Raw genomic sequence first — 20531 nt, 5'->3', positions numbered from 1 at the left:
AAATTCGAAGCACTTTGTAACGCTCACGCGCACTACACAAATACAAGGCCACCGACCGGAGGGGCAAAAAATAAACAAGAAACGCTCAACGTTCCAAACCAGAACAACAATTTATTTGGATTGTGCCAGAGGCATTCAGAAGAAGGTGTTTGGTCTCTTGGTGGTGAAGCGCGGTTTGTGCTGGCGGCGCAGGACCCGGTGGGGCAGCGGGAACTTGATCTTGGAGTTCTGCAGGAACAAAGGCGCACAGCGGCAGACGACAATGAACAAACGGAACCGGGCCTTTTATCATACGGCGGGCGCCGGCCGGCCGGCCAGTCGCATGGCCACAGACAGAGAGTGAGAGAAAATGGGCCGAGACTCACGTGGAACTGCTTGATGGCGGGCCTGCGGCACTTGTTTGCTGCAATCACCTGGACCTTCATGATCTGGATAGAGTGGGCGCGGGCGCGGTGCCGGGCGCCCATGTCGCGGTCTGCCGGGGGAGAAACGGCAAATTAGGGAGGCGCCAAAGTCGACGAGGCCGCGAGGGGGGGTTCGCGACTCACAGCACTGGGTGACGGCTCCAGAGGTGGTGAGGTCTCGGTACTCGCGGTACATGTTGTGCGTGCCGCTGCGCGAGTCGTAACGCAGCCAGATGCCAAAGTTCTTCACCTTCAGGGGCGTCTTCTCGTGGACCTACGCACAGCAAAGGCGACCCCACCGTTAAATGGAACTACAGCTGACTTGGCCATGCAAGGCGACCGCGCCACGGGCGCCACATACCAGTCCGCAGTAGACGGTCTCGCCGGACGCCTTCTTCATCTTTCTCAGTTGGGACACAAAGTACCAGAAGCGAGACTTGGCCACCACGTGGTTGGGGGCGAAGATGCGCATGCGGTACAGCGGGGGGGTCGGGTTCTTGGGCGACGGCAGCAGACGCCCGATCACCTTGTACTCTCGCAGCTGCCCCCCCAAAATGGAATACAAGAGAATGCCGTCAGCGACGCCGTACAAGGGGTACACGCCGAAATCGGCATCGGGCGACTGGCGTGTGAGGCCTTGGTTTCACTTTCCGCGGCACAAAAGCGGCCGGGAAAGGCGACAAGGCAAACGTTGCTGTGCGCAGGCCACGCTAAGTCACACCACTGACGCACGTGTGACCTTTGGGTTTGGCTGCAGACATTGCCCAAACAATCATCACATGTATTCACTACATCTTAAGACATCAGCGTCAATTATTAGCGTTAGTCAAGACGCAAAAGAACAAAGTAGTCCCGGTGCCGCAATTGAACTTTTGTGGGTTGTTTAACAGCTTCTTTAGAGCTGGATGACTGACAAGTGCGCAATAAAGAAGAAGAAACGAAGGATAGCTTGAATAGGTCAAGGCCAATTCAAGTCGGCCCGAGCGTTCTCTACAATTTCAAAGCACCGTTCACGAGCACTTTTGCCGGCGCAATAACAATTTCGCCAAGTATTACAGGCTTCTCTGGAAGCGCCAGTTTGCAAGACATTTTCGACAAGGCCAAATCTGGCCACTGAAACAAACCAGGCGAGATGAACGCACGTTAGCATTGAGCAGCTACTGTAGCATTGCGTTCGCTCGGAGCTCCATTCGGGCTCACTTGTTGGCACAAAATCTCGAGTCCAAATGAGTACGTTTCAGCTGTGGAAGTAAAAGCGAGCCGCGATTTCCCCATGACGGCCGGCCGGCCGGCCCTGCGAGCTGTACGCACGACGTGGCCTTCGCCGTCCACATGGTTCGGCCGACCGACGCCATGTTGCGAGCGAACACCACCGAAGTGGTAAAAGCGGAAAAGGGCTCTCTTGCAATTAACTTTCAAGTCAGGCGAGCGGACGAATACGACGCGCGTTGGCTTCCACATCATCATCGACTCGCGGGGATCGCGTGAGGCGGAGCGCTGAGGAGAAAAGGAGCAATTTAACGTACAGTGCCGGACGCCTTCATGGTGTCTCGCTCACAGGCGCAGGAAAAGAGGAAGTGACGTCGCCACCCTGCGCTACTACACGACGGAGGAAGGCGGGACTTCCGCTAGAAAGACTCCGAGAAACGTCAATCAAAACAGAGCGCTCGAGCGACGATATGATGGCATGGCAGGTAAATAGACACGTTGCGACATTCCGACCTCGCAAAGGGACTGATCCGAGATTTGAGCCGGAAACCTCGGCACAAACTGCAAGGTTGAGCCGAACACCACCGTGCTTGTGGTTGCAGTAGCCGAAGGTGTCCACACGAGAGCAGCAATCACTAAGTATTAGAGGCACTTGGTGCTTTAGAACCTTCCTTAAAACGTGCAGGAGCAATAATGACTGAAAATAATGGAGCGGGTTGAATCACATGATTGATTCATATGAATGAATTGCAAGCGCTTGATCAATAATGTGAACGGTTGAAGGTTTCTCGAGTTGTTGCTGCCGCCTCTGCCAAGGTGCAGGGCAAGGAATAGAAATAGTTGGGGACCATTATTGATCACAAGCTGCATGCCTCTGAGGCAGGCAGGCAGGCAGGCAGGCAGGCAGGCAGCCAGGAGACGACCACGCCACACCATGTCTGGGCCGAAGGAGGTCAGCGAGCGGCCGCCGTGCTCCTGAATTTTTAATGCTAGGCAGAGTGATATACTGTATATGCTGGCATCCGATCGGCTGCTAACTTCATTTAGAAACACTTTGAGAATATCAGTTCGCCTTTGGATGAACCTTTCCAATTTAGGTTGACATTTCTGCAATTAGGACAACTTGAAATGAATCAAGTCAAAGATAAATAAATAAATATCTGGTGTGACGAATCACTAGAGTCCAGATTATTTTTGAAAGATCATTTTCATTTCTATCCGTACACTTTCCTTTCTCTTCTCCCACCTTGCCTTCTCGGCGCTGCTCGCGTGCTAATGGAGCGAGCGCTCCGCGCGCGGCTTGTGGCTGCTGATCGGCGCGGCGCGCTCCACTATTTTTGGCTCCTTCTCCACTTCGCCTTTTAGCCGAGCGCACGAGCAGGAAATATGAAGACGACGATCGGCTCATCGGCAAGTTTATTCCAAGTGGGGTTCGCACATTGCTCAGCGCCACAACAAGCCTATGAGGTTTATCCGAGGTGCGATTATTGCTAGTTGAAAACTTTACCCAAAATACATCTGGGACGAATCAGTGTCTGCCCTTCGTGGGCTGTAGGGGGCGCATTGAACGAAACTATTTGGAGGATTCGGGAACGTTACATGTAAAAACAAGAACGGTGTCCACAGTAAATGAGACTGACCACCAAAAGCGGTAGCAACAAGGCAAAGGCACTTGGTGAGACCGTGGGTCAAGGGTCAAGGCACCGGACAGGAAGTATGCTGACGAACCGCGGCCAGCCGAAATATTTGGAGTTTTTTTTAGCACTCGCCCGAAAACGGATTAACTCGAAATGATCCCCCCCCCCCCGCTACAATCAAGTGTTGAATTGATTTATTGCACAGATAAAAATATAAAATACATTTATTCGTTTGAATAGTTTATTGTAATTCCATTTTAAACAAATTATTTGGAAAAATGAGAATGACTGTTATAAAAATAAAGCTTCAAAATTTCACATGTATTCATTTTCAAACATTTCTTTCATTCATCACAAATAACCGGTGAATGTCATTCATGTAAATGACCAATCTAATCATTTTATATGCACGTTTAAACGTTTTTCTAAGTTGTTATAAAATAAACTATGGGGTCGTTTGTGGATTTATTCATTTTTTAAAATTAGTTTTGATTATATCCTTCCATTCATTGGTGGATGGACCCATTGAGAATACATTACATTAAAAAACATTTGACATGTATTTGAATGAAATCAGCAAATGAATCACATTTCGATGATCTCAAAACTATTTTTAGAATCTATTCACCTTTAAAAATGATTTCCCCCCCCTCAATGGATTTATGCAAAATCAAATCCAAAAGTCCATTGGATCATTTTTGTCCGTTTTTTGGTGAGCAATCGGCCAAAGTCATCCCAAATAAAGAGTATTGCGAAGGAGAGCGACGTTGTTTTGGAAAGTGCGCCTGCCGGGCTGAAACGCGTGGCGTCTCGAGCCGGCGACAACGCCGCGCGCATCCTAAAGGTCCCAGAAGCGGCGCCTCTCTCACACGTCCGTCCGCATCTTGGCGGAGTCCACGCAGTTGGCGGTCCGCAGGTTGGCGTCGCGCAAGTTGTCGATGCTGTTGTCGGCGCGCTGGGACTGGGCGAGCGGCGAGGAGGCGTCGTCGGGGTCGGCCGCCGAGCGGCTGACCTGGAGCAGCTGCGCCTGCTCCTCGCCGTCCGTCTCGCGGTGGTAGAAGTAGTTGAAGTTGGAGACGATGACGGGCACGGGCAGCGCGATGGTCAGCACGCCGGCGATGGCGCAGAGCGAGCCCACGATCTTGCCGCCGATGGTGACGGGGTACATGTCGCCGTAGCCCACCGTGGTCATGGACACCACAGCCCACCAGAAGGCGTCGGGGATGCTGGTGAAGTAGGACTCCTTCTCCTCGGCCTCGGCGAAGTAGACGGCGCTGGAGAAGAGGATGACGCCGATGAAGAGGAAGAAGATGAGCAGGCCCAGCTCGCGCATGCTGGCCTTGAGCGTCTGGCCCAGGATCTGCAGGCCCTTGGAGTGGCGCGACAGCTTGAAGATGCGGAAGACGCGCACCAGGCGGATGACGCGCAGGATGGCCAGCGACGTGGCCTGCTCGCCGCCGCCCGACTCGTCGGCCGTCTCCGTCCCCAGCGTGATGAAGTAGGGGATGATGGACACCACGTCGATGGAGTTCATCATGTTGCGGAAGAAGGCCGTCTTGCTGGGGCAGGCGAAGAAGCGCACCAGGAGCTCAAAGGAGAACCAGATGATGCACAGCGTCTCCACCATGAAGAAGGGGTCGGCCGCCAGGACGTCGCCGCCCGCGCCGTGCTGCCGGGCCGTGGCGTTGGCCGGCGCGGTCGCCGCTCGCCGCCGCTCGCCCGCGTCCTCCTTCAGCTCGGGCAGCGTCTCCAGGCAGAAGATGACGATGGAGATGAGGATGACCATGACGGACACGATGGCGATGCCTCGCGCCGGGCCCGAGCTCTCCGGGTGCTCAAAGAGCAGCCAGATCTGCCGCTGGAACTCCTTGTCCGGCAAGGGGCGCTCCTCCTCGCGGATGAAGCCCTCGTCCTCGCGAAACTTCTCCATGGCCTCGGCGCCCAGTTGGTAAAACTTGATCTCCTCCGAGAACATGTCCAGCGGCACGTTGACGGGGCGCCTCAGCCGGCCGCCCGACTGGTAGTAGTAGAGGATGGCGTCGAAGCTGGGCCGGTTGCGGTCGAAGAAGTACTCGTTGCGCAGCGGGTCGAAGTAGCGCATCCTCTTCTCGGGGTTCCCCAGCAGCGTGTCCGGGAAGTGCGCCAACGTCTTGAGCTGCGTCTCGAAGCGAAGCCCCGACACATTGATGACCACGCGCTCGCAGCACTCGTGCCCATCGCACGCCTCGTCCTGCCCGTGACCCGGCAGGGTGGCGCTCTCGTCCGCGTTGTCGCCCGACGCCACCGTCATTCTGGGCGGCGCGGGCGGGCGGGGCGGGGCAGGGGGCGGCGGTCGGGAAACGCAGGGAGGTCCGACCGGCGGGCGGGCTCCTACTGAGCCTCCATCGTCACCGTCCTCGTCATCTCGGGCGCGTCACGGGCGGCAGATCTGCTGGATGCGCTCGGCTCCGGGCGGCATGAAATATTCATGGCGCTGCGTCGCGCGGGTGTCGCTTTCCCGCCGACGCCGCCCGACGATGGGGCCGCGTGCCGCCCGCCGGCGCCCGCACTGCGGCATCGGCGCCTCCTCCTCGTCGCGGGCGGGAGCGCCGCGAGAGCGGCGAGGAGGAAAAGACGGCCGAGGAGAAAGGAAGGAAGGAAGGAAGGAAGGAAGGAAGAAAGGAGGCGCTCCTTCAGCGCAAGGTGGCTGTTGGCCGGCTCGGCTGAAGCATACTGTGCTGCTGAGGACGACCAGGAGGATGACGGCAAGGAGGGAGGGAGGGAGGGAGGTGGGGTGGGGGGGTTGGGCTCGACGCAATGCAGACATGCTTTTGGCGCTATGGAGAGAAAGAGAGAGAGGGAGGCAGAAAAAGGGGGAGACATTGCTATAAATAGAGCAAGAGAGAGAGACCAAAACGGGCAGACAGACAGCGAGGGATCCACACAGGTAGAGGGAGGACAGAAGGACGGACAGAGGAAAACAAAGCCACAGGGGGGCGTAAAGAGGACAGAGAGAGAGAGAGAGACAGAGAGAGAGAGAAAAGAGGGAGAGGGGGAGAGAGAGAGAGAGAGAGAGAAAAGAGGGAGAGAGAGAGAGAGAGAGAGAAAAGAGGGAGAGAGAGAGAGAAAAGAGGGAGAGGGGAGTGACAGCGCCAGAGTGACAACACACCAAAACAAGCCAAAAAGAAAAGAGAAAGTCATCTTGGGGGAGGGGGGGAGTGAGTGTGCATAAGAGACAGAAGGACAGAGAAAAAGAGAGGAAAGAAAACCATGGAGAGAAAGTGAGAATTGCGTCCTTCCCACTTGAGGAAAGCTTGCCTCTGTCGCCATGGCAACGGCAGCCCCCCATCCCCTCCTTTCCCTTCCAGAGGAGCGTTTCCACGCTGGCCGCGCCTGAGCGGGCTCACGCCAGGCCCGGCCGGTTCTTCGCCTAACGTCACGCGCACCTGTGCAAAAAACAATCCATGCATCAATCAATCAATCAATCAATCAATCAATCAATCAATCAATCAATCAATCAATCAATCAAGTGATCCATTCCAAAAGCAGAGTCAAAAAGTCATTGGCCTGATTGATGTTTGTATTTGCACCAAGAAAGAGCGACTGGCCATCGCAGAGACCATTTGGGGGACCGGGCTTTGCGTCGACCAAAAGAACTGGGCCGGCCGCGTTGCGTGCAAAATGTCACCTCTTTCCCACACGGCGTTGCAGCTGTGCCGAGGAGCCCACCCCCATTCATAAAGGCACAGGGTGCTTATATAAGCCATCCATCCATCCCCTCATTAGTCACCACTATTTTTAGCACGCGGCCAATTTGTCCTTCAAAAGCGCACGTGAGCTATTCTTGGCAGCATGTCATCTTGGGGGTGAGCAAGCGCACTAAGCTTTGGCTTCCAGGCTAGGCTAGGCTAGGCTAGGCTGCTTGCAAAGTGCTCCATCTGAGCAGGGCAGCGTGCGGAAAGTGAGGTGTCCGGTTCTCACATGAAATATTCACGTGCCGCTTCTCGTCTTGCCTCTCTGCGCGACATCGCCCGCCGCCGCTCTTCATTTGCATAGCTCCGCCCCCTCCCGGCAAAAGGACGACGGCGCCGCCTGCCGGCCGGCCGAGATGCTCCTCGTCTCCTCACGCTCTCGGCCGCTCTCGGCGTGACGCTTGGCAACGAGCGTGTTGCCACGGCGACTCGCGCGCTGCCAAGGGAAGCGGAGATGCCCAAAGTCAGACGGACACAAACAAGTGGACAGCGAGCGGTCACAACACGGCGGCGGTGCGCCCAGGCTCGCTCGCCCAGGCTCGCTCGCCCAGGCTCGCTCGCCCCGGCTCGCTCGCCCCTTCTTTTGACTGGCTTTGGCCTTTCCTCCTCAAATGTTTGGAGCCCGGCTCAAAGGCCTTGTTTACATTTGATGCCGGAGCTCTGTGACTTGGTGCTAGTCGCTGAAATGCAGCAAATGTTCACGTCGGCTTCCTGGCACTATGAGCGTGCCATCTTCCCGAGGGTCGCGACACACCGAAGAGGGGAGGGTCATCTTGTGAGGCGCAGGGCACCGATTGGCTCTCGCAGGCGTCCTGCGCTCCCATTTTCTACTTGAGCGCTCATCCAGCACACACGTAGCACGCCGCGCTAAGCGAAGCGGCGACGCGCTGGGGCTGCCAGGCAGGCAGGCAGGCAGGCAGGCAGGCAGCAACGCAGGCAGCAACGCAGGCAGGCAGGCAGCAACGCAGGCAGCAACGCAGGCAGGCAGGCAGGCGCCTCTCCTTCTCCTTTCTCTGCTCACAATTTGCAAAAAGAGGGAGGGGCGTCCAGAAACGGAGAAGGCAGAAGCTGTCACCTTTAGAGCGAGCGTGCGTGCGTGCGTGCGGGATTGATGGACGCATTTAGCCGCCTTTTGGCACTTAATCTGTCTTTTAATCTGTGACAGGAAGTGAACACTTGAAGTCAAGAGAGGGGGCGCGCGCAGGCGCCGGCACGCGCTGCTGCGTGCTGCTGCGTGCTGCTGCGTGCCGGCCGGCCCTCAGGTGACTGGCGTGACGGCAAGCACCTGTGATTACCTGTTGCCATGGTGAGCGTCTCCATCCCAGTTTGCATCCAGAGAAACTGGATGGGCACACGCAACATATGATCAAACACAAATATGAGGCTTGTTGAAAAATGGCCACGTCGAGACAGATACGAGTACTCACCCACCCGTAGCAGTGCTTTTGCTGAAGGAGATCCCCATCACGCTCTGCTCATTCCCAATCTGGTACGTTGGCAATGCATGAGGTGAGGAGGGGAAAAGAAAAAAAACATTATTTTTTTTTAATGCTTCTCTCCACCCAAACAGAAGTTTGCATTGAATTCGACTGCAATAACAAGAGTTTGGAATCATTTGAGTCAGTCGTGACCAAATATGCTTGGTCACGTGCCATGCCATCCACACAAAGACGGATGGACGGACACAAGGCGAGTCAAATCAAAATCAACTTTCATCATTTGAGTGTGTGATTTCTGACTGGACCTGAAGTCAGCGCCTGTCAACTTGAATTAAAGCAATCTTGTGTCCGGCTGCCCTCTGGCACCACACACGCGCGCATACATCTTGTGTGCGCAGAAAAATGCTGCACTCGCAAGGTTATTTGTAAAAAGGTCCTAATGCTCGCCTCTTTTGTGTGGATGCTTTTGCCCGTGGGCCGCCTACTACTCATGTTGTTATTGTGGAGCGTGTGCGCATGTGTGTGTGTGTGTGTGTGTGTGTGTGGGGGGGGGGGGTTAATCCAAGGCAGGGATGGTGATCATGATCAGGCTTCTGCATGAGATAAGGAAAAAGGATAAATATAGCATTCATGCTTTGTTTTCTTAATCCCACCGCAGGGCAAAGAAATAACCTTTTAAATAGGTCACTCGCTACGCGCGCGCAGGCGGGCGGGCAGGCGTGTGCGCAACTTTGGAGAACATTTGAGGTTGGTCGCCGCACTTAAAGGGCCAGCGAGCGGCCAAAATCTCGCAAGCCGAGACGTCGATTGCGGCTCGCGTCGCCGCAAGTCGGCTGCCGAGCCAAGAGTGGTGATGCGCGCGCATGTCGTCTTACATAAGATGACGCCGACATCAACGGGCCCCATTTGCATGAGAGCCCCCCCCTCACATGACAGTGACGTGAAGATGGTTTAAAAAAAAAAAAAAGACGAGAATAAAGAGAGGCAAGAGAGCCAAAGAGTGAAGCGCGCACAAACGGCGGGTCAGTGGAGGCGGGGGCGGGGGGTGTCGCTCGCTTGCTCGCTCGCTCGCTGGCTGGCTGGCAAGCTAGGGGGCGGAGAGACGGCGCTCCTCTGGCATTGTCGCTCTACTCCTGCCAGGAGCTTCATCTCCAGCGCGTCCTCTTCCTCCTCCCGGATGCCGGCCAGCTCCGTCAACAAGTGCGCGTGAGGCTCCATCCGGGCAGGCAGGCGGGCGGCCGGGCGGGCAGGTGGGTGGGCGGCGTGGCGCGACCATGGAGGTGGCTCTGGTGAGCCTGCAGGAGAACGGCGGAGCCAACAACGGAGAGCAGCAGCAACTCCACTCGGCGCTCATGGATGACTTGGGCAAGGAGGTGAACGCTCCCCGTCAGCAGCAGCAGCAGCAGCAGCAGCAGCAGCAGCAGCAGCAGCAGCAGCAGCAGCAGCAGCAGCAGCAGCAGCGGGAGCAAGCTCCCCCCACGCAGGCTCCCGCCTGGAGGATCAACGACATGAACAGCACGCTGAGCAGCAGCGAGAACGCCATGGACGCGCTGCTGCGCGCCGACCACAGCCCGCACGTGTTTGACGACGAGCTCCTGGACCTGGACGCCGACAGCAACGAGCGTGTGCTCATCAACATCGCCGGCCTGCGCTACGAGACGCAGCTGGGCACCCTTAACCAGTTCCCCGACACGCTGCTGGGCGACCCGGCCAAGCGGATCAAGTACTTTGACCCGCTGCGCAACGAGTACTTCTTCGACCGCAACCGGCCCAGCTTCGACGGCATCCTCTACTTCTACCAGTCGGGCGGCAAGATCCGCCGGCCAGTCAACGTGTCCATCGACGTGTTTGCCGACGAGATCCGCTTCTACCAGTTGGGCGAGGAGGCCATGGAGCGCTTCCGCGAGGACGAGGGCTTCATCAAGGAGGAGGAGAAGCCGCTGCCGCGGAACGAGTTCCAGAAGCAGGTGGGTGCTCGCCGCGTCCGTCTCTCGTCGTAAGGCAGAGGCGACCGTTCGCTGGCGCTCCCGTGCGTCGTCTCGAGTGAGCGGCGCTCCATCCGATGGTGACGCCATTTTCCAAAGCCGTCCCTCTACTCGCGCGCGCCGAATCAACATCCGCTCGGCTCGGGCTAACTAAGAGCCAAAGGAGCGTCCAGTTTACAAACGTTTTGCGGGCAGGTGTGGCTGATCTTCGAGTACCCGGAGAGCTCGAGCCCGGCGCGCGGCATCGCCATCGTGTCGGTGCTGGTCATCACCATCTCCATCATCACCTTCTGCCTGGAGACGCTGCCCGAGTTCCGGGACGAGCGCGAGCTGGGCGGGCGCCCCGACAACGGCACGGCGGCCCGGCGGCCCTCGCTGACCTTCAGCGACCCCTTCTTCATCATCGAGACCACCTGCGTCATCTGGTTCACCTTTGAGCTCTTTGTGCGCTTCTTCGCCTGCCCCAGCAAGTCCGAGTTCTCCAAGACGGTGATGAACATCATCGACATCATGTCCATCATGCCCTACTTCATCACGCTGGGCACCGAGCTGGCCGAGCAGGGCCAGGAGCACCCCAACGGCCAGCAGGCCATGTCGCTGGCCATCCTGCGCGTCATCCGCCTGGTGCGCGTCTTCCGCATCTTCAAGCTGTCGCGCCACTCCAAGGGCCTGCAGATCCTGGGCCAGACGCTCAAGGCCAGCATGCGCGAGCTGGGCCTGCTCATCTTCTTCCTCTTCATCGGCGTCATCCTCTTCTCCAGCGCCGTCTACTTCGCCGAGGCCGACGAGCCCGAGTCGCACTTCTCCAGCATCCCCGACGCCTTCTGGTGGGCTGTGGTCACCATGACCACGGTGGGCTACGGCGACATGCGCCCCGTCACCGTGGGCGGCAAGATCGTGGGCTCGCTCTGCGCCATCGCCGGCGTGCTGACCATCGCGCTGCCCGTGCCCGTCATCGTCTCCAACTTCAACTACTTCTACCACCGCGAGACCGACCAGGACCAGTCGTCGCTCAAGGATGAGCCCGAGGCCAAGGCGGCGCCGGCTGAGCCGGCGGGGAGCAAAGGCTCGCCCGTCAAGGGCAAGGCGGCCGAGGCCAACAGCGGCTTGGACCTGAAAAGCTCTCTGTACGCCTTCTGCCTGGACACGCGGGAAACCGACTTGTAGGCGGGTGCCCAGCGTGCGCGTCGACCCCATCTCAGGTGGATACGCCGTCTGGCGACGGGACCCGTACCAGGTCAGTGCGCGGCCATTGTCCAACCTTGGGATCCCTCTTCCGGCTCCTCCGCCCGACCCCGGTCAAGCGGCATCGCCCGACGGCGGCGCAGCGGCATCTGGACGCGGCCGAGCGGAACGGGACGTGCGCCTCGGCCCCCGTTACTTTCATGTCAATTCACGGCTAATTGCAGCGTTGCCGCGGCAACCGCGCTCACCGCCGCGCGTTTCACACTCCTGAACGTGACAGATGGAGACACGCTCGGCCAATGGATGGTCACGTGCTCGGCGACACGCAGTAGTCGAGGCGCCTTCCTCATCTCCCGCTTTTACATGACAAAGCGCGGCGTTGGCGCAGGGCTCGCTTGCCGTGTCCCTGAACGCCTCGTCTCGTCTCGCGTGGTGCCGTGCGGCGTGAGGAGATTAGAAAACTTAAAAATATCTGCTGAAAGCTGATGGACGGCCGTCTCGTTTGGCTGCCGACACTCAAACTGCTTGCTTGCTTGCTTTTAATCCCTCACTCCATTTCCATAATCTCCGCCACGCGGGCGCGCATGCACGCTTGCGCACGCCCATTCATAGAAACTCACGGCACGCACACAAAGCCGCTCGCTCGCTCGCTGCCTGCCTGCCTGCCTGCCTGCCTGCCGGCCGGCCGACCGACCGACACCGCCCGCGCACCCACACGCAGGTCTCGGCATGGTGTGGAACCTCGCGGTCCACTTTTTTGCCGTCTCGTCAGGGTTAGGGAAAAGCTGGGGCCCACGCCACCAAGAGGAAGTTACATAAGACGCCGCCCGCCGCGGTCCTCAGCTGCAACCTCGCTGCGGCCGGGGGAAGGAAAATGGAGGACGCTCGATGATGTCATCGTGGCGTGACATCAAGGCTCGATGACATCATCCAACCTCAGGGAGGCATTGCGGATGGCAACGTGGCCGACAACGACCCTCTTATGTAAGCTAACGCTTTAGCCTGGCGGCTAGCTTTGATGCGTCACCGCTCACGCGCACGCATGGACACACACACACACACACACGTGCGTGTGCGCGCCGTGCCGACGGCCCGGGCAAAATGCGGGACCCGCGTCTACCGAGGCGTCCGCCTGGTCTCGGGTTCCTGAGCGCGCGGCGTGACTTTTGGCCCCGCCCCTTTTCATGTTTGCGCTTAAGTTCGGGGAATGTGCTTTGGATTTGACAAGTGCGAGCTTGTGGCGCCCTTTGAGACTCACCTCAAAACTAATTGAACTTGACACAAACACACGCACATGCCGAGCAAGCGAGCACTCAAAGACGCAAATTAGCACATCGATCCGCGCAAAGAAGCACGCTCTCGCGTACACACGGGGAAGAGGTTCCGTCAAGGGTTCTGTATAATTAGCGGGCGTCACGTGGGGCCGCCGGCGCCCCGTGGCGATGAGGCCGAGCGCTCATGCGCGAACTCGGAAAACGTCCGCGCCGCTTTGTGGCCTCCTTTTACGCTGCCGTGATCCTTTTCTCCCGCCCGCCTTTTAACGCGCACGCGGCCGGCCCACCTTGGCTACACCCCCGCGGGCGCACGACCACAACGCAGATGGGGAAAACATTCCCGGAAACGTCCGAGGCGTCGTTTGGGAAAAAAAGAAACACGGGCCTCGACGAGCTCGTCGACTTTTCAGGAAGCGGCGGCGCGAAAGCCGAGCGGGGAAAGCGCCGGCCGGGTCAGCCTGGATTTGTCCCGGCAGGCCTCGCTCGCATATGCTGCGCTGGATTAAAGTGATCCCAAGTTAATGCCCGGCAGCGCGCAATCATTCATAACGAGCGTGGCGGCGGCGCCCGACGCACGCCGCCATCTGCCGCAACGCCGCGGATTAACTTCCAGGAAGAAGGGGCGGGGGAGGGGCGCAATCCAGGCGTCCGGCCGTAGACGCCGACCCGACCCAGTGCTTGTCGTTTGTGGATGTCACGCCTATGTTTGACGCACGTGTGCTTGTGCCTTCCTGCAGAGCAGATGACCTCTCAACCCTCGCCTGTTGTACGCCCCGCTCCCCCACCCCTTGCGATCCACCCACCTCCCGACCTGCGTGCCTTTGAGACCGTCGGCGGACGGACGGCCGGCCGGCCGGCCGACGAGGAGCAGCGGCCCCGTCGCGGCAAACAAAGATCACGCGGTTGTTGGAAAAGCCATATGTGGTGGGACGCCGCGAGGCATTTGCACGCACCTGACGTGTTTCAGGACCCCACCCGCGAGGCATTTGCACGCACCTGATGTGTTTCAGGACCCTGCCCGCCGCCTCGGGATTCTGCGGGAGGCCTCCGCCGCTCGCATCCACCGCCGTCCGCTGCTGCCGAAAGAGAAATTGGCTTCAACGAGCAGTCGACTCTCACCGGAAAAGTCTCACCGAAGCTCGACAGGAAGGCAGAACGGACTCCGTTTTGAGGCCGCTGCTCATTTTGGCTAAAAACGAAGCGGCTGCCGGCGAGACTTTTCACAACAAAAGTGCTTCCGACTTGGGCCCGAAGCAAAGAATAGCCAAGGCCACAAAGGCCAAGGAAACGTGCGCGCTCCATGTCGTCTTTGGCCGCCGACCGCCGTGCATGTTCTCCGTGCGAGACGCAACACGCATGTTAGCGTCCCGTCCAATCCGCTCCGCTGTGGTCCCTTTAATGACTCCTCCCACTTAACAACGCTGCCAAACGGGTGTGACAAAGCCAAAAGTTTTTGTGTGCGTGCGTGCGTGCGTTCGTGCGCGCGTCGTGTTTGTTCAATTGTTGCCGATCAATGGATTAAAATCACTGCCAACTCTGCTCGTCTGCGCATTTTCTCTCGCTCGGCGCCAAAAATCGAGTAGAGTCGGAGATGGCGTCGGAAGCGTTGGCGAAGAAGAAATGACACCAAATACGGTACTGGAATCGTCGTCGTCTGAAGTGCGTTTGGATGAGTCTTGAGTTGCTTGGATTCATGTTTTCTGCTGGAAAAAAATGCTCATATTTAGCAGGAAAAGGGCCGCTTCGAGTGGCATTCTGCGCAATCCGACACGTCGGCGCCGGCCCGCTCCTCCCGACCCTACCGTTGAGCTCTTAACGTATTGCATTGAATTGCATGCATTCATACCATTCCATTCCATTGTGGTCGAACCAAGCCTATTCTACCTTCTATTCTCCGCTCATCACTTTCCACGAGAGTGGTTTCCTTCCATCCGTCCGTCCGTCCGTCCATCCATCCACCCACCCATCCACCCACCCATCCATCGGCGAGGTGGAAACGAGCGGCGAGCCATTCAAACTCCAACTCCCAGCATGCTGCGCAATGTCGTCCATCTTGGAAGGTAGCGGTGAGGAAAGATTGATGCGGTAAGCTTTTTTTCCCTTTTTTTTCTCTCTTAAAAATCCTTTCAATTCGCCCGCCTAATTCCGTTTCTCTCATCGGGTGCATCGACTGAACATTGAAGCCGCGGAGGGAGGCCGGTGACCTTTCTTTCTCCCGCCACGAGTCGTCCCTCCTCAGCCTTTTGTTGTTGTCGTTCTACTTGCAGCCAGTCGAGCGTCATGAGCCCAAATTGCAAGACTGCCAAACGGCAGACTGGTGAACTTTTGAGTAGACTGCACCCAGAAGCGGCCCGACCCGACCCGATCACTTAATGCACGCGAGGACGCTTGCGAATCCTCCGAAAGGCTTGGAACCCACCCAGCCAGCCAGCCAGCCAGGCAGCCAGCCGCGAGAGTTACTTTAGCTACTTCGAGCCGGGCGGCTAACGCTCCTTCGGGAGACTGTGGCAGCCCATGCGACGTCAGCTGCTAGTGTTTCAAATACTGCCGCGAGCTCCATCGCACCCCAAATGAAAAGGCCAGTGGCGCTACCGGCTCGCCGGCACCCACCGGCGCAGGAAGGTAATGACGTTAGCCTTCGTAGCTAACGCTAGCCGTTTGCGACAGTGCCGCACGTCGAGCCGGCTTGCCGTTACGTCATCCGCAGAGCCGCGCGGCGCCAATTATGAAGATTTGGGCCGATGACATTCCAAACGGCACAGTGGCTCACCTCCAAGCTCGCTCGCTCGCTCGCTCGCTCGCTCGCTCTTGTGCAGCTTTCCTGTTTCCTGCGTGCCCATCGCGAACTGCTGACCTCACTCGACACAGTCCTCCCTCGTGTTAGGACACAAAGACACGCCCACCTCGTCACCTGACCGATCATAAGCGCGCCCCAGTTTGTAAACACTTTGCACGTCCGGAAATAAATCTTGCCACTCGGCCATCAAAATAGGTCAATAGTGAAGTTAGGAAAGCCTGCCTCAAGCGCCAACCAGCCGGCCAAAGGGGAAATCATTGAATTGATATTGAATTGGCAGTTGCAGCAGCCATTCATCGGCCGCCCTAACGGCAATTATTTAAAACTAGTGGCCAAACGTACCTGACTTTTGTGGCAGGTGACACGGCGGCCATGTTTGGGGTTAACCGGAAGAAGTTCACGGAGGCGGGAGCGGAGGGCGAGTACGACGAGCCGGGCGGCCTCTACTACGGCCAGCCGTCCGTCTTCCCGCAGCGCGCCGACAAAGACGTAAGCGGCGCCGCCGTGGATGACCTCGCCGACGCCGGCGGGCGTCAGCGAGATGCCTTTGTCTTTCAGACCACGGCGGCCCTGTCCTCCGCCTCGGGACAGCTGTCGCAGCTGGGAGCCAGTCTCTACGGCCCTCAGAGTAAGCCCCCGCGACCCGTCATCCGGCTCTCAAGTCGGGTGCTGATTCTTCTTCTCGTTGCGTTCAGGCGCGCTCGGCTTCCCCGCGCGCGGCCTCAACAGCGGCGCGCTGCCGCCGAGTCGAAGCGGACTCGCTCAGTCGGCCGCCGCGCACACGCCTCCCTCGCCCGGCAGGTACGCCGCCACTTGTCACTCAACAGAGGTCAGCGAATACGCCAAAGTGTTTTCCGAGTCACCAAAAGTGGCCTCACGGCAGGGGGATTCCGCCCAAGAGCGGCCGCGCCGTCCTCAACCACAACCAGCAGGTGGGGGGAGAACGGGGGGGCGGGGGGCGGAGTCCCGGCGGCCCCTCACCCAGCATCATTGGAATGCCCAAACAGTCGCGGCAAGCCTTCACCATCAGCAGGTACTGTCCCACTCGGAGCCCACGGGCCGGGACCCCGGCGCTCGTGTGACCTGCGTGCGTGCGTGCTTGTGCCAGCATGTCAGGTTTCGGCGTGAGCAGGACTCCCGGATTCAACGTCTTCAACGGCACAGGTAAAGCCGCACACAACGGCGGTTCGGTCACCATCGCCACCTTTCCCGCCTCCGATGACAATGGCCGGGGCGCTTCCTCTCCTTCCTGACCTGCGTGGCGTTGGCAGATGGCAGCGAAAACGTGACGGGCCTGGACCCGTCCGACTTCCCGGCGCTGGCCGACCGCGGTCGGCGAGACGGCGGCGCCAACCCCGCGCCGCTGCTCAACCCGCTGGCCGGGCGGGCGCCCTACGGTGAGTGACACGCCGAGCGAGCGAGCGAGCGCGCGCGCGCCGCTTTTGTCAGGCTCATCACGGCCGTGACCCCTCCCCGCAGTTGGCATGGTAACTAAGCCGTCTGGCGAGCAGTCGCAAGACTTCTCCATCCACAACGAGGATTTCCCAGCACTACCGGGCCCAAACTACCAGACCAAAGACCCCGGCGACGACGGCAAAACGGTGACGCGCGCGCGCACTCGCTGCAAAGCCGCCGGCGAATTGCTGTGGGCTGACTCTCGTCTCGGCCGCTCAGAACCTCGGCTCTTCAGGTAAGCCCGCCTCCAACACAGACGCTCCAAAGTTTCCGGGTGACAAAAGTTGTGTGTCGGCGAGCAGCGACAACCAGCACAAGAAAGGAATACAGGTGCTGCCCGACGGTGAGACACGCGGGCGCGCCCGAGCCAACAAAGCCGGCCGGGCGCACGCGCAGCCTCACGCCGCTCGCTTGCAGGACGCGTGAGCAACATCCCGCTCGGCATGGTAACGGACCAATTCGGCATGATCGGCCTGCTGACGTTCATCCGGGCGGCCGAGACCGAGCCCGGCACGGTGCACCTGGCTCTCGGATCCGACCTCACCACGCTAGGCCTCAACCTCAACTCGCCCGAGTACGCCGCCGTTGCCCCCCAATCACCCCCCCCAATCACCCCCCCCCCCCCTCTCATCTTGTCCTGCCGCCCTGCAGGAACCTCTACCCCAAGTTTGCGTCTCCGTGGGCGTCGGCGCCGTGCCGGCCGCAGGACATCGGTGAGTTTGGCGGCGCAGAACAACTGCCCAGAGTGGGTTAACCGGAGCCGGTCGCTTGCTTTCCTCCTCGCCGGGCAGATTTTCACGTACCGTCGGAATACTTGACCAACGTCCACATACGGGACAAGGTACGGCCATGTGCGCGTGCGCGCCTGCAGGTGCTGACATTGTGCTGCCGTCCAGCTGGCCGCCATCAAGTTGTCCCGCTACGGTGAGGACCTCCTCTTTTACCTTTACTACATGAACGGCGGCGACCTGCTGCAGCTGCTGGCCGCCGTGGAGCTGTGAGAGCCGCACACACGCACGCACGCACGCACGCACGAGCGAGCCTGGCGCATCACAACATGTGTGGGCACGCTAGCTTCAACAGGGACTGGCGCTACCACAAGGAGGAGCGGGTGTGGATCACGCGGGCGCCCGGCATGGAGCCGTCGCTCAAGACAAACGCCTACGAGAGGGGCACGTACTACTTCTTTGACTGCCTCAACTGGAGGAAGGTTGCCAAGGTATCACGCAAACGCACGCACGCACGCACGCACACACACACACACACACACAGCCGCACATGCTAACCCTAACCCTCCCAATCAGGAGTTCCACCTGGAATACGACAAACTGGAAGAGCGACCTCACGTTCCCTCCACCTTCAACTACAACCCCGCCCAGCAGGCCTTCTGATTGGCCGCCCGGCCGCCGGTCCAAGAAAGAGACATTTGCGTTTTCCTCACCTGATTTTTTGATTGCCTTCTCCCCTGAAGTGAGGGTTAGGATGAGGCCAGGACAGGAAGTGGACTTTGTAGCATCCTTTCACACTAAAAGAGAAAAAAAAAAAAAGCAACATGACGCCATGGCGCACACGTCCACAGAAACCCCGCTGAGCATCGAGTCCAAAGCCAGTTGAACCCGTACACTTTGTGTTCTCGCTTGTTCAGTCGGGCTCAGAACATGGCACGGGAAACTGCTTGGCGGTCAGCAACGCTCCCGAGCGGGCAAAGCCACGGCTGTTACGCTCGTCCGCGTTTGTCCCACCCTGACGCCATTTTGCATGTTGAGGCATTGACTGCGTGTTACGAAGTGTTGACGAGTAATCAGTAAGTCTACTTGGTGGACAAACGGCGTTGGAAATGGAGTGAAGGCACAAAGGGATTGGCATCAGCACACTTGTCCTTTTTGGAGGACGCCTCCGCATTCCTCAAGCCGCCACCGGGGGGCGCCCGCCGCATCCGGCTGCCATGGAGACAGCCCGCTTGTTTTGTTTCCCCACCTGACGTGACCTGGACTCAATATGGCAGCTAGTGTTTGCAGAGCAACAAATAGTTTTGTTCTCTGTTTTTCTTAGCCACAAATAAATATTCTGATAATGAAACTTGCGATCGTCATCTGTCAACATGTAAGTTAGCGGCCTAGCGTGACGTCACTACCGCCGGAGGAGAGCGTCATCTCGAAACAAGCGATCGTTATTAAAGCAGACAGACACACGTTTAAGCATCCACTCCACTTTTGGCTCGTTTCTGCTCAAGGTATCTACTCGACATTTAGCTCACTTTCCTCTGACAAATCTCTACTCGCTTTCTTTTGCTACTTTGACTACATACTTGTCTGCTCGTGAGCGGGTCCCTCACGGGTCCCTCATACTTACACACGTCATGTTCACAAAGGAACTACCAAAGTGAATGGCAGCGTCTTCTACCTGCTTACCTGGCCAAGTGTGCGGGGGGAAGTGACATCATGGCGGCCGTGGTCTTCCGTCACGTGGCATCGTTGCAGCGCCCGGCCGGACTCGACGCAATGGCCGGCCGTAGCAGGCGGCTCTGCCTGCGTCGGCGTCGCATTGACTGACCTTTGCGCTGCTGTGCTGCTGCGCTCCACGAGACGAGCTGTTCCACGAGGCGCCCACTTGTCAAGAGCCAACTGATTGCGCACCTGCACTCGCTCCGCGGACGACTCCACTCCGGTCCGCCCAGGGGAACGCCCACTTTTCAGCGCGTTCGTCGGAAAGGTGCTCGCAGCACAGGCTTGTGACGTCATTGTCCTCAAGTGTCACCTCAAGCGTCACAGGTTGAAGCCAAAAAAACTGGAGAGAAGTAGCTCAACAAACACCGCAACATTGTTGCTAGCTCCCTTTATTTGCTGGCTCAGCGAAAGCTCAACGGATACGACATATAGATAGACAAGTTTGCAGTAAAAAGTGTTCAAATCTATACTTCCTGCTATGGATTACTCATCATATTGACATCATTTTCAAATGTAAAAGTAAATGCATTCATTCGCTTCCATCCTAGCCACGGCGCTTCCTTGCGTCAGCGGCCCGAGTAGATCAGCTCTGGAACAGGAGAGCGACAAAGGGGCGTGAGCGGCGACATCATTGCGCAAGGACGCCACCATCGTTCTCACCCACCGCGGCGGCACAAGTCTGGGTCAAAGTTTTCATAGATGGCGTAGTCGCTCTGATGTTTGCGTGCTCTCAGCACATCGCGCACGCATTGATGCAGGAGGGCGTACTGGCACTGCGATGGGAAGTGAAGTGAAATTCATTTTTGAACATAAGATCGACCAAACACAAAATCCTTTTTTTCCCACATTTTCACATGGCACATAAATCTACATGTTCAAAAAAGGAGTAGGAAGAAGCTATTGCTTGTTTTTTTCCTACCCCTTTTATACATCAACCTTCTCAAGTGACATCACCGTGACCATCGAGA

At 58.1% G+C, this 20531-nt stretch overlaps 6 protein-coding genes and 1 non-coding gene across 28 annotated transcripts in view; 2 read left to right on the top strand and 5 right to left on the bottom strand.

Annotated features, from left to right (window-relative positions):
• Positions 1-85: 85 nt before the first annotated feature.
• rpl18a (ribosomal protein L18a) lies at positions 86-2045 on the bottom strand. Its single transcript, XM_037243170.1, has 5 exons — positions 1931-2045; positions 766-945; positions 549-678; positions 366-475; positions 86-228 (listed from the first exon to the last, which is right to left on the bottom strand). Exons 1-5 carry the CDS (start codon positions 1946-1948, stop codon positions 136-138), a joined length of 531 nt encoding a protein of 176 aa, XP_037099065.1. The 5' UTR covers positions 1949-2045; the 3' UTR covers positions 86-135.
• On the bottom strand, positions 1030-1162 carry LOC119117557. The gene has a single exon (XR_005096555.1). It is a non-coding gene; the product is annotated as a small nucleolar RNA SNORA68 (small nucleolar RNA).
• Positions 2046-3456: 1411 nt separating the features above from the next.
• Positions 3457-5564, bottom strand: kcna1b (potassium voltage-gated channel, shaker-related subfamily, member 1b). The gene has a single exon (XM_037243149.1). It carries the CDS (start codon positions 5538-5540, stop codon positions 4116-4118), a length of 1425 nt encoding a protein of 474 aa, XP_037099044.1. The 5' UTR covers positions 5541-5564; the 3' UTR covers positions 3457-4115.
• A 74-nt stretch (positions 5565-5638) lies between these two features.
• LOC119117121 lies at positions 5639-18641 on the bottom strand. Of its 13 annotated transcripts, none has more exons than XR_005096425.1 (6): positions 13861-14317; positions 8409-8467; positions 8277-8322; positions 7557-7661; positions 7211-7417; positions 6319-6675 (listed from the first exon to the last, which is right to left on the bottom strand). XR_005096425.1 is itself a non-coding variant. In XM_037243157.1 (6 exons), the coding sequence occupies exons 1-6, from the start codon at positions 15785-15787 to the stop codon at positions 7274-7276; spliced, it is 630 nt and encodes a 209-aa protein (XP_037099052.1). In that variant the 5' UTR covers positions 15788-16021; the 3' UTR covers positions 6319-7273. The 13 variants fall into 13 exon arrangements, 12 of the variants coding, with proteins under 12 accessions (XP_037099047.1, XP_037099046.1, XP_037099045.1 ...); XM_037243157.1 differs by adding an exon at positions 15635-16021 and having other exon boundaries at positions 6319-7417; positions 13818-13940; XM_037243161.1 differs by adding an exon at positions 15635-16021 and having other exon boundaries at positions 6319-7417; positions 13861-13940.
• Positions 9665-13824, top strand: LOC119117119 (potassium voltage-gated channel subfamily A member 5). 2 transcript variants are annotated; one of them, XR_005096424.1, is made up of 3 exons: positions 9665-10387; positions 10601-11642; positions 13602-13824. XR_005096424.1 is itself a non-coding variant. In XM_037243148.1 (2 exons), exons 1-2 carry the CDS (start codon positions 9695-9697, stop codon positions 11570-11572), a joined length of 1665 nt encoding a protein of 554 aa, XP_037099043.1. In that variant the 5' UTR covers positions 9665-9694; the 3' UTR covers positions 11573-12218. The 2 variants fall into 2 exon arrangements, 1 of the variants encoding a protein (XP_037099043.1); XM_037243148.1 differs by lacking the exon at positions 13602-13824 and having other exon boundaries at positions 10601-12218.
• The window catches only part of LOC119117118 (CCR4-NOT transcription complex subunit 2-like), a 27768-nt gene continuing 22629 nt past the window's right edge, over positions 15393-20531 (top strand). Inside the window, exons 1-14 of one of the 7 annotated variants that reach the window (XM_037243147.1) lie at positions 15393-15486; positions 16020-16289; positions 16357-16462; positions 16545-16694; positions 16770-16825; positions 16933-17058; positions 17141-17262; positions 17336-17351; positions 17419-17690; positions 17768-17829; positions 17908-17957; positions 18013-18040; positions 18191-18335; positions 18421-18525. In XM_037243147.1, coding sequence (XP_037099042.1) covers positions 15435-15486; positions 16020-16289; positions 16357-16462; positions 16545-16694; positions 16770-16825; positions 16933-17058; positions 17141-17262; positions 17336-17351; positions 17419-17690; positions 17768-17829; positions 17908-17957; positions 18013-18040; positions 18191-18335; positions 18421-18507 — 1542 coding nt within the window. In that variant the 5' untranslated portion in view covers positions 15393-15434 and the 3' untranslated portion in view covers positions 18508-18525. Of the gene's footprint in view, positions 15487-16019; positions 16290-16356; positions 16463-16544; positions 16695-16769; positions 16826-16932; positions 17059-17140; positions 17691-17767; positions 17830-17907; positions 17958-18012; positions 18114-18190; positions 18336-18420; positions 19315-20531 lie in introns of those variants that run through there. The other 6 variants (XM_037243146.1, XM_037243142.1, XM_037243144.1 and 3 more) reach the window with 6 other exon arrangements.
• Positions 19941-20531, bottom strand: part of ptprb (protein tyrosine phosphatase receptor type b) — a 9845-nt gene continuing 9254 nt past the window's right edge. For all 3 annotated transcript variants that reach the window (XM_037243127.1, XM_037243129.1, XM_037243128.1), the window contains exons 39-40: positions 20228-20336; positions 19941-20152 (exon numbers count right to left, since the gene is read on the bottom strand). In XM_037243127.1, coding sequence (XP_037099022.1) covers positions 20130-20152; positions 20228-20336 — 132 coding nt within the window. In that variant the 3' untranslated portion in view covers positions 19941-20129. The remainder of the gene's footprint in view (positions 20153-20227; positions 20337-20531) is intronic.

The sequence above is a fragment of the Syngnathus acus genome, chromosome 23, assembly GCF_901709675.1.
Source record: "Syngnathus acus chromosome 23, fSynAcu1.2, whole genome shotgun sequence".
In the NCBI taxonomy this organism is placed as follows: domain Eukaryota; kingdom Metazoa; phylum Chordata; class Actinopteri; order Syngnathiformes; family Syngnathidae; genus Syngnathus; species Syngnathus acus.
The sequence above is the reverse complement of the archived record's forward strand: the minus strand, read 5'-3'. Positions and strand labels throughout refer to the sequence as shown.

Coding starts and splice junctions, on each gene's coding strand:
- rpl18a (XM_037243170.1), bottom strand. Junction 679..765: donor AGACCGTCTACTGCGGACTG/GTATGTGGCGCC, acceptor TGCTGTGCGTAG/GTCCACGAGAAGACGCCCCT. Junction 229..365: donor CCGCCATCAAGCAGTTCCAC/GTGAGTCTCGGC, acceptor TTGTTCCTGCAG/AACTCCAAGATCAAGTTCCC.
- kcna1b (XM_037243149.1), bottom strand. CDS start 5,540: ATGACGGTGGCGTCGGGCGACAACGCGGACGAGAGCGCCACCCTGCCG.
- LOC119117121 (XM_037243151.1), bottom strand. CDS start 7,283: ATGCAAATGAAGAGCGGCGGCGGGCGATGTCGCGCAGAGAGGCAAGAC. Junction 6,676..7,210: donor GCGGCACGTGAATATTTCAT/GTGAGAACCGGA, acceptor TTTTTTGCACAG/GTGCGCGTGACGTTAGGCGA. Junction 6,252..6,358: donor TGTCACTCCCCTCTCCCTCT/TTTCTCTCTCTC, acceptor TCTCTCTGTCTC/TCTCTCTCTCTCTGTCCTCT.
- LOC119117119 (XM_037243148.1), top strand. CDS start 9,695: ATGGAGGTGGCTCTGGTGAGCCTGCAGGAGAACGGCGGAGCCAACAAC. Junction 10,388..10,600: donor GGAACGAGTTCCAGAAGCAG/GTGGGTGCTCGC, acceptor TTTTGCGGGCAG/GTGTGGCTGATCTTCGAGTA.